Source organism: Macadamia integrifolia, chromosome 5 (genome assembly GCF_013358625.1).
Source record: "Macadamia integrifolia cultivar HAES 741 chromosome 5, SCU_Mint_v3, whole genome shotgun sequence".
In the NCBI taxonomy this organism is placed as follows: Eukaryota; Viridiplantae; Streptophyta; class Magnoliopsida; order Proteales; family Proteaceae; genus Macadamia; species Macadamia integrifolia.
In genome coordinates, this window is record NC_056561.1 from 33,639,331 (window position 1) to 33,650,897 (window position 11,567).

An 11,567-nucleotide genomic window follows, 5' to 3' on the forward strand; every position below is an offset into this window, starting at 1 on the left:
CAAGTTCTTGTCTAGAACTAAAATTTTCGGGTTCCATGTAGAGAGGGTAGGCTTTGTGGCTGGGATGAGAATGCCATGTTGAACGTGTATCATTCCATTGAGGCCATTGATCCACCCCGTGGTTTAAGTGCATGGTGTTGGATCAGGGATCGATTAACCTGGAAACCAATACAGATGTATGATTTGAACTTCAAACGATTTTGTCCCTAGTTTTCCTTTGATTTTTTTGATAATTTTTACATTTAATCCATACCATGCCAACTAATAGAATAATCCAATATTAATACCAATACTTCTACCTCAAATCATGATGATGACATAAAAATATGGGGACAAAAACAGTGAATGCCAAGCGGCGTCTTTCTTTACAGTCCTGTTCTAATAGTGAATGCCAGGTAATATGTAACTACGGTAACTACCACAACAATAGAGACTGAATCCCCTCTTAGACCATGACCTCCTATAATAATCTAACACCATTTATTGGATGAGTCCCAACAACCAGATGTAATCCCTTGAAAGATGTGAGATTATTAAAGAAGGTCATGCATGGTCCAGGAAAGGATCTGGCCCACAGCAATAGGCGTCCAAGCTCCAGCCATCGATAACCATCATAGTTTATTAGTATATTATATTGCTCAATTAATGGATGCGACGTGATTAGTGATTAGTCATTAGTGTAAATATAATCCATTCCAATAGAGTAGTTACAACTGGCACGTGTCCAGTCTCCCAGAGAGATTTAGATTTCAATTTGGATTTGAGTTTCATTTGAGGTGACCTGTGGACCTCAATCCTCAATCCTCACAAGTGTCACGTACTCGTCATTAGCAAATTCGCACCTATTTATTCAAACTTATATCTAATTAAGTAATTAACATTTTATTAATATTAAATCATTAATACTAATTAATAAATATGAGTAATATTTTAATATTAGATTTGGGCTACCGAGACAGCGAGTCTCTGAAAACTCAAAAAGTAATCGAGAGGAGAGAGAGAGAGAGAGAGAGAGAGAGAGAGCGAGGGTTTTCTTTTCCCTTTAGACGAAAGGCGAACCTCAAAAACCAGAAATTGAAAAAATGATGCTTGGCTCCGAGGAATGAACGAAGGAGGATCGAAGCCAAATCTTACTTTTCTCTGGTTTTCTCGTCCTCCGTTCTCTTAAGCCCAAACTCGAACCCTAACCTCAATCTATCGCCGATCGCCGTTCGCCGTCGCCGATGCTGCGAAACTAATCCCGCAATCTCTCGGTAGGTTGATTTCGATCTACGGTCGCGTTTCTGGTTGGATTTGGGCGTCTTGGATTTTTCTGATCGATTTGGGTTGCAGATCGTGAGGGGAAAGTAAGGATGCCGTCGCACGCGGATCTGGACCGGCAGATCGAACATTTGATGGAATGTAAGCCTTTGCAAGAGGCGGAGGTGAAGGCCTTGTGCGAGCAGGCGCGGGCGATCCTAGTCGAGGAATGGAACGTACAACCAGTGAAGTGCCCCGTCACCGTCTGTGGCGATATCCATGGTCAGTTCCATGATCTCATCGAGCTGTTTCGAATCGGTGGAAACGCTCCCGATACCAATTACCTCTTCATGGGCGACTACGTAGGTTAGTCGGTTAAATTATCATCCTCCATCTCTCGGTTTTCATATTGATTTTTATTATCATCCTTTCAGTTAGTTGCGGTATTGTGATTAAAGAGGTTTTGGGCCTCTTTTTGCTATATGCATGATTGGGTTTTATGTGTTTTGTGTGATTCTTATGTTGAAAAAGGGTAGAAAATTGGATACTTGCATTTAAGAATGCTGTATATGTTGGAATAATGCATTTTTTTTCCCTGTGAGTGCAGATCGTGGGTATTACTCTGTGGAGACTGTTACCCTTTTAGTGGCCTTGAAAGTCCGTTATAGAGATAGGATTACAATTCTAAGAGGAAATCATGAGAGCCGGCAAATAACCCAAGTGTAAGCAATTTGTTCTTTTCAAGTCTGTCCATCCTAATTTTGCTTTGAAATTTTATTGGACGGCCAATTCTCCAGAATTGACAGACCCTATCTCATTATTGAATTGTATAGCCTGTAAGTGCTTCTGGTCCTTGTAAAGATTCTGTTATTAACTTACAAGATGTTGCGTAAAAGAAGTGTATACTTCACTTTTATGTTTAAAAGTTACATTCTTATCTCTTGTATTTTGAAATTTGTATTGACTAATCTCCCTTAACCATTCATATCTTCTACACTCTGCTATGATAAAAAAAATTTCTTCCGTTCATGCTTTCCCCACTGCTTCTATAAATGGGATTTCAATCACCTCTTCCCCAATTGTCCATCGGAAGAGAAAAGAAAGGAAAAAAAAAAAGAATCTGTAGTTAGAACTGTGTGAAATAAGATTTTCTTTATTATAACACCTATTGGAGATGCTTTTGTGTTCCCTGAGATATGTTCATATGGTGAACAAAGAGCAGATAGAGAGCTGTTCTTGAATGATTTTGTTTGTATAAAATTGAAAGATATAGAACTTGGGTGGAAATTTACCTATTTTTCTAGGTAATCTATTATCGACAACCTTAACTTTTTCGCTGGAAAGGAATACTATATTCTAGATTCTAAATTCTATATTCATGCATTCACTCAAATAAGAGAAAAAAAATTAATCATTTGAATTTTATTCATAGATATTCATGATATGCTCCCTATAGTAATTAGGTTCATGAATTGTAGTCAACAAACAATACGAGTTGCAAGGTACATCAGTCAAAATTTCATGATTACCTTATCCCATGCAAACCGTTTACGCGTAACTACTCAATATTCTATATCTTATATAAGAAAAAAGAAGCCTGAAAGGCAGCATGGCCCCTACGCCCAGACACAAAGGAGGGAAAAATGACCGCCCCTCCCCTCATGAAAGGCAGAAGTCACACCCCTGTTGATGCTTCCACACCCTCTCCCATTGGCCCTGCACTGGCACAAGGGCTGTGTGTGTGTGTGTCTCGGAGAACTGAAAATTGATTCAAGGAGGTTTGAGCAATCATTGAATCATGTATTCTATGGTCGTAACAAATTTATTTGTTTTTGTTTCTGTGTGTGCCTGTTTTCTCAGAGAACTGAAAGTTGATTTGTGGAGGTTTGAGCTATCATTGAACCCTGTAAGCTATGGTCTTAATAAATGCTATATGGATTAGGGGTGCTACCAATAGCAAGAGAGATTAAATATATGAAAGAAAATTTTAAAAACTGGAAAGTAATGCTGAGAAACAAAATCAGATAATTTATAAACTCAAATTCTGTTTCAGTAAATATGTGGGGCTTCTTAAAGGGGTCCTTTTCTGTTTTCCTTGAAGAATTCATAGTTGTGATGATTTATCAACCAGCTAGTACAGATATACTTATGGCATAGGTTAATTGATTGTGGAAGGACTAATTGGAATTGATTAGAAACTGAAGACACTTCTGTCTGTTGAGAGAAATAATACATTGGGTTGAGTGATAAAAAGAATGACGAAGGATGGGTCAAGTTTTGAAGTGCATTTGTGGATCATGAAAGAATTCATGAATGGGGAAAATAATCCACTAGTAGCCATGAATCCATCTCAGAATATGTAAACTAGACTCCAGGTTATAAGATTTAGGATTTGTATCCAGAAACTAAGAATCTACCACAACAGCAATGAAATCGATTCATTTTAGCAAGCTGTTTTGTACCATAACTTCGTAAGGCCGCATGCCCATATCAGTGTGTCATGTTGAGAAAAGCTATGGCATGTAGTGCAAACCATTACCCTAATTCTACTTGTAATGGAAATAGTAACGGCTGATGAAAATTTGATTTAGGAGATATAGGGCCTGGATTGTTTCATTGTATGATTGTACACTGGTGATAGGCAATGTGAGTGGGTTTTGTTTTGAATAGGAAGATGATGGATGATTTCGAAAGGTCATTTATTGGTATTCATTCTCTATTGCCGAAAGAGATCAGGCAGCTACATTGAAAGGTATAGAATGATTTCAGTGACTAGTGTTTCATGTTGCATTAGCAGTGATTTAGAGGTATTGTGATTCCCTTTAATACATTAAAGGTGTATGGTAGAAGTATTGCCGTAGTAGATAAAGTGTTGAATTAATGTGGATTTTGTGGAGTGGAAAGAATTGTTGGACATTAAACTCCTGTCCTGTTTAGACTCTTATAGGTTTTCTAATTATAACTGCTTTGGAGGGCATGCTTCTACATCTGAATTTGTGTCATGGGCCACTAGTGCAAGATTTTGGAGTTATTCATTGCTGCCCACTTTATCTCATAATTAAGAAATATGCAGTGAAATAGAACCTAGTGTTGCTTTTCATATGAACTAACTACTGGACTTTATTCTCATTCGTAAGAGGCAATGCTAGCAGAAGGGATCAAATGTGATATTATAAAGGTGTGGAATAAGGAAATAAGAAGAATTGCTGACAAATATCATTAAGACAGGCAGTAAACAATAACCAGAAAAGGGGAGGAAGGGGTGGCAATATCTTGAAATATGGAAGATTAAGGGTAAGATTGAGCACTGAAGGTTTTTCATAGAGGAAGATCAATTTCATAACATCAAATGGTTGAAATGTGATGGGCAAGTTTCAGTCGAAGATAAGTGATAATAGTTGCTAATTAGTTTAATTTTGTATGAAGTCCAATCCATCTTGTCTGATAGTGAATGGGTATTTTTTGACGGAAGTTCTCTAGGTTTGTGTGTAGACAATATCAAGTGGAAGAACTGAAAAATGGATTTGCAGATTTGAGTTGAGATAGCACTCCAGGTGGTGTACTTATGGTATTTTACAGGAGATCTTGAGTTGCAAAATCTGCCAATTCATTACTGTTTTGAAAGTTATCTATGGTAGGAATGCAATTGCTAAGTTCTTGAAAGAGTAATGAGCCATTTGAGATTATGTCTGTTTTGAGGCCAGTGTTTTAAGGACCATTTGACTGAACAATCAGACCATAGTTGGGCCAATCTTTCCTTCTATGAGAACATTTTTTAATGCACTTCTGATGGTTAGGTGTGAAATGGTAAGGCTATTAGTTTCCAATGAATATCTGGTCTTAAGGATTAAAAGAGGCCACTAGAGATGGTGTGCAAGCTTGATAGGGAAAAATTATATGACCATGCCTCCTGAATTTTTTATCTTATTATGTCATCTAAGTAGGGGCCATTATGTGGAGCAATGGTAAGAGTTTCGGGTTGCCAGGGCAAATGCCCGGAGTCAAGACTTGAAAGAGGCCACTTTGCGCAAAAAATACCAAAGGTTAGGACTATCTCAGAACTCACCCTTCCCAGGACCCCCAATAGGTGGGACCAGCATTGGGTGATGGTCCTTATTTTATCGTCAAACTATGTTTAATGATGAGACAAGGAAGGTGGTTTGTTTCTGATAAAAGAGTTTATTTGAGAAATTATGAAGAATATCTGAATTACAAGCCTTCATTAGGTATGCATGTCATTATGATGCACTCTTGGTATAAGTTACAAAAGAAATGACCCTATCCCATAGCAACAAGTATAGCAGAATTCAACAACAACTCAGCTTTATCCCAACTAAATGGGGTTGGCTACATGGATCCTTACCCTCCAATCAACCCTATTTACAAAAGAAATGACCCTATCTCATAGCAGCAAGTATGGTAGAATTCAACAACTACCACTCAGCCTTATCCCAACTAAATGCGGTTGGCTACATGGATCCTTACCCTCCAATCAGTGTTATTCGAGGTCATACTTGATACTAGGCCTAGTTTATGCATGCCTTTCCTCACCACTTCTCCCAGAGTCATTTTAGGTCTGCTCCTGGCTCTTTTAGCTCCCTCAATCTGAATCAAATCACTCCATATTAGAGCATCTAAAGGCCTCAATTGAATATGACAATGCCATTTCAAACGACTTTCTCGTAGCTACTCCCAAATGAGCTCTAATTTGATCATTCTTTTATCCTTTCTAGTTTTGTCACACAACCATTTGAACATCATCTTAGCTTCACTGAGTTTATTTATATGATGCTTATGAATTGCCAACATTCCACACTATACATCATAGCCGGTATGACTTTCCTATAAAATTTTTCTTAAAGATTGAAGGAATATGTTGGTCACACAACACTCCAGATGCACCTCTCCACTACATCCATCATATTTTAATTCTATTTGAAACATCATCCTTTATATCACCATCTTTATTTATGATTGAACCTAAATACTTAAAATAATCATTTTACGGAATCTCTCATCAATTTTCATCACCACATTATCCTTCATAGTGTAACTAAAGCTACACACCATATACTTCGTTTTTGTTTTTATTATTTTAAAACCTTTTAATTCCGAGGGTAATCTCCATATCTTCAACTTGGTGTTAATACCTGTTTTTCTCTCATCTTTCAAAACAATATCATCAATAAAATGCATACACCAAGGAATTCGATCTTGAATGTCCCTAGTAATTGAGAAATCACTTATTTGACCCCCCTCAGTTCTTATACTAGTCACCACCCCATTGTACAGATCTTTAACAATGTCCACATATTTATTTGAAACACTTTTCTTGTACTTGTCCGAATAACTCTCTAGGGACTCTATCCTAAGCTTTTTCTAGGTTAGTAAAGACCATATGGAGATCCTTCTTGAAATATCTAAATCTGTCTATGAGTCTCCTAAGTAAATAGCTTTTGGCAACGATCTTCTTGGCATAAAACCAAGTTGGTTCTTTGTAATAGTAGGTTCTTTTCTCAGGTGAGTTTCAATATTTTTTCCCATAGTTTCTTACTATGAATTAGTTTTATTCGCTTGGGATTTATGAAGTGGATGAGATCAACAGTTCCAGGGAGAAATCCATGAAAAACGAGGGATTTCTTGCATGGAGTGTTGCTGTTTGATGGATTTGTTGACTTCAACTTGCATGGATCACTGCTGCGACGTGTCTATATTGAAAAAAGCCTCCCAACATCAACAATACATGAATTACATCCCTGTGGTTGAGCTATATCTTTAACATTCCCCTTGGACGAAATTATGTTTTGATTGTCAAATCACTTGAAAGAGAACCATTCCCTTTATCATAACCAAAAAACAACTCCATTCCAATTTAAAATATGCTGCCTAAAATGCTTTTTGTAGACAATTACCAGACTCTTACAATGCTTTATATAACAATAACAAGATTTTTAATCCCTAGCCAAGATTGACTTTTTTTACTCTTTAGAAGACTTCCTGACATGATTAAAATTACATTTGGGAACTTTGTTTGAATGCTAAGACCCTTTCCCAAATAAATAAAACTACTAATTTAAAAATTTAACCCTGTATAAGATTCATAATCTAATTAGAGTTTATAAAACTGAATCTCCGTCACTGATTAACACTTTTTTAGATCGTCATAACTTTCTAATTATAGCTCAGAGTAGTAAGCCTTTGCCTTGTTGGATAGGTAACTCAATATGCTATAAAATGACCCCAAAATCAGGATAAACAAGATGATTTTAAATTTCCAAAAATATTATTAAAGAAAAGTGACAGAAAATAGTTGATTTCCTGTAATAGAAACGCTCCCAATCAACAAAACATAATCCAACTCTCTGTAAAGTATATCAAGCCATTGATTTTTCATTAAGGGATGCTCCCCATTCAAACCTTACATAGGCTTCAACCTGCCAAATGTGAGACCAAGTCGTTTTTCATGTCTATGATGTGGTTGTGTAAGACTAATGCAATTCCATTTTCTTAAAGCAGCTGAACAAAGAATTCTGCCATGATCATGAACTTTAGGGTTTGATGGTACACTTAAAGTGCAACTAATGCCCAAAATTTAATCCCGAACAAAATATCTGAGGTATGTTTTTTATGGTTCACAGCCAGGACAAAAACAAGAATCAGAAGTTTGTCTAAGCACCTCTAATGGTGTAGCTTTAGATGATTCAATTTCAGATCTGGACCTAGCAGATTAAGATGATTCCTAACCCTTAACATGGAAATCATGCCTTGGATATGTTTACAAAGTAGATGTTCCTACCCTCTAGCTCTTGGTGATACAATTCCTCCCAACATGCTAAACAGTCACTACAGTAGCAAAAGTCAATTGAAAACTATCAAAAAATCAGTGATCCTACTCATCAAATTATGTAAAAATGTACCAGAGGCCTCTATATGGACTTCAAACCGATCTTTTGGGGGAGGGGGTTCTCCCCATCATGTAATCTAAAGACCAGATAAAAATTCGAATAAATCAAATTATAAATTTATTGCTGGTTGATACTTAAATGGACAATTTGCAAATGAGAAGTCAAAAGGAAAAATATATCATGAGCCATGGGCAGGATGATTTCCATCCTCTCCTGTATGAAATAATAAGTGTTTTCTGGAAACTTAAGATCCGACCAAAATTTCATAAAGGGCTATAAATTTGCCGGCTTCTTATCATCTTGGTTGCCTTTGTTGCTTTTAGGAATTAGGAACTTGGAAAGATGAAGCTTTCTTCCTCCCATGGATCATGCTGGCAGAACTCCTTCCCAAGATATCCGTAAAATCTTTATATCTAATCCAGCTTCCCTTGGTCCTAAGTCTTGACAATCTGCTTAGTGTCAATTGGACCTTTGGTGCCCTAACCCAGTTTGGAAATTAAATCCCCAGGCAGTACCAGTTTTGATTGTTCTATCCTTATTTTTTTAGATGAATAAAAAATTCATTACCGCAAAGGAGAAGAATATACAAGAGAGTAAAGGGGGAGCCTAGAAGAACAAACCCAAAAGGGGGAAGGAGAGGGGGAACATCAAAAGGGGGATGGAGAAAGCACTAGCGACAAGCAAAGGGGGATACATCATCAAGGGGTCAATTTGCAAGATAGAAGTAGGTAAGTCCTAGAAGAAAACAATGACTCTGTTCTTTAGGGAGTCTCTAACAGAATGATGCTTGAGAGAAGCAAGTTTGGATTTGACATCGAAGTACATGGCTTTCCAAATCATATCATAAAAACAAGAGTTGGACGCCTATTTACAAAGATTCTGCTCAATTCAGATGTGGTTTATGGTAGCACAAAAAGCAATTTTCCCAGCAGTGTCACAGATGGTAGAACCCCCAAATTTCATATCAATCCAAATCCATTCTCTACTAAATGAAAAGGCAGTTTTAGGAGAATGCCAGCAGCTGAGAAGGACCCTCTTCTAGATGGTGGTGAAGAAGGGGTAAGAAAAAAAAAAAAAATAGGTGGTTGACATCTTTGGTGCCATTCCAATAGAGACAACAAGAGAGGGGGACCTGAATTTTCCGGCGGATGAGGAAGGACTGAGTGGGAAGGCAGTCGAAGATAGCGTGCCATGCAGTGAAACTGTGACGAGGAATATGACTTTTGAATCAGAAGATGTTGCGCCAAGGGATAAGGGGGCTTGAGGGTCGAACAAAATCCCAAGCAATGGTAGAGGAGAAAGTACCAAATGGATAGGGGAGCCAAGTGATAATTGTCATCTCTGTCACGGTGGCCAGGAGGAAGGGGAGGGGGGGAGGACCATTTATCAATTAAGGGTTTGGGGGCGGGGATGGAGGAGTCCAGGAACCACCAAAGATAATAGAGGATACCATGGCAGATCTACTGAGGCCAGAGGAGTAGGCGATCCTAAGTCTGAGAACAGAGAGGAGCACACCCGATTGTTCTGTCCTTATTGATCCTCTTAACTACTTGTGTTTTATGTGTTTTGGAATGTAAAGTAACATAATCTCACTGCTGTTTTAGGAAGTGGAATGGAATGATATTTTTGATATTTTATTCCTGATACTCATGGACTGTATATTTTTTCTATTTTTCTGGCAGTGGTTATTGCTCATACTTTATTTTGATGGTTTTTATGCAGGTATGGATTCTATGATGAATGCTTGAGAAAATATGGAAATGCAAATGTGTGGAAGTATTTCACTGACCTGTTTGATTATCTACCCCTTACAGCACTTATTGAGAGCCAGGTATGAGTTGTAAAGTGGTTACTCATTTCGTTATTTCTGTTTAGTCCATGATCACGGCTGACAAGCATTCATTCTCGTTTCCAGATCTTCTGTTTGCATGGTGGACTCTCTCCATCTTTGGATACTTTGGATAACATTCGTGCTTTGGACCGAATACAGGAAGTACGCATATTGTTTTGACCTTGTTATTTCTTGTATTGTATCTCTGCCTTTACTTTTTTAAACTCTTAGCTTCTTCCGATTGCAGTTTTGCATGCTTGTTTTTTAAACATAAGCTTCTTCCGATTGCAGCTTTGCATGCATGTTTTATGAACATATATGCACTAATTTGTCCCTGAAATGAGTTATTTATTATGTCTCCTGCTCTTCAAGAATTATGGTGAATGCTGTAAGACTGCTCATGTTGTAAATCTTGCAGACAAGTTACAGTTTATGCTTTTGTATGCTTCATTGTTGACTCACAGTTTTTACCTGTCATTTTTATACATGTTTACTTTCTTACTTTACCACATATTATTCTTATTTCTTTCTTCTCTCAAATTTCTGTTGGCAAAACCTCTTTTTCAACAGCAGCAGCAAGGAGACAGTTATGGGCTTATGGTGGTGAGTCTGGTGACTGCACTGACCCAGATTGTCTGCTATCTACTTGGGTCAAAAAGTCTATTTAATGACCACTCTGTTCTTTCTTGCGACATTTTCTGAAGATGTGGTCACAGATTTTGTTTTTCTTTTTTTATGCTACAACTTGGAATTTGGGTGTGAGCAGACCAACTAGGCAACTAGAGCATGGTTATGCGGATCACTGCGTGGACCACCCACAGTGGCATGAAGTCCTTAGTGACTCAAACCTGACTCTATTTAGAGTAGGGGTGTCAATTCCTAAACCGAACCAGTAAAACCGGCTGGACCGAACCGATAACAACACGGACCGAACTGAACCGAAGCCTTATTGGTTCGGTTCGGTTTCGAGTATTGCAACCCCAAAACCAAACCGAACCGCACAGAAAACCGGATGAACCCGAAACCAAACCGAAAACGGCTCAAAACCCGGACCGAAACCGAAATCAAACCGGTAACAAACCGAAACACTCCAAAATTCATTAAAAAAAATCAAAATTTGCATAGTTTTGTATACATTTAAAATTCATTAAAAAAAATCAAAATTTGCATAGTTTTGTATACATTTGTATGGAAAGTCGAATCCAAACTAGACCAAAAACCAAAACCAACCTGGTTACAAATCGATTTAAGAAACCGAAGTTCAGCAGTTCAACATTTGGTTGTTTCCTAATGGCTCCATACCGGTTTAAAAAACCGATCCAAACCGAAATGAACCTGATAAATCCAAACCGGCAAACCGGTACCAACCCGAACCCAAACCGCACCGAAGCCGACACCGGACCGAAACCGATAAATCCTTAATGGGTCGGTTTCGGTCAGTTCCAAAGTCACACCGAAACCGGTGGAACCGGACCGAAACCGCACCAAACCGGACCGTTGACACCCCTAGTTTAGAGTAAGGAAAACACTGGTGCTCAAAACTGACTGCATGTAGGAGTAGGGACAACACCAGTGCTAATTCATCTATGGGG

The 11,567-nt window shown here is 38.0% G+C and overlaps 1 protein-coding gene across 1 annotated transcript in view; it reads left to right on the forward strand.

Moving 5' to 3' along the window:
• Nucleotides 1-996: 996 nt before the first annotated feature.
• The window catches only part of LOC122079530 (serine/threonine-protein phosphatase PP2A catalytic subunit-like), a 12,398-nt gene continuing 1,827 nt past the window's right edge, over nucleotides 997-11,567 (forward strand). Inside the window, exons 1-5 of the mRNA XM_042646068.1 lie at nucleotides 997-1,253; nucleotides 1,333-1,605; nucleotides 1,847-1,961; nucleotides 9,867-9,975; nucleotides 10,060-10,137. Coding sequence (XP_042502002.1) covers nucleotides 1,353-1,605; nucleotides 1,847-1,961; nucleotides 9,867-9,975; nucleotides 10,060-10,137 — 555 coding nt within the window. The 5' untranslated portion in view covers nucleotides 997-1,253; nucleotides 1,333-1,352. The remainder of the gene's footprint in view (nucleotides 1,254-1,332; nucleotides 1,606-1,846; nucleotides 1,962-9,866; nucleotides 9,976-10,059; nucleotides 10,138-11,567) is intronic.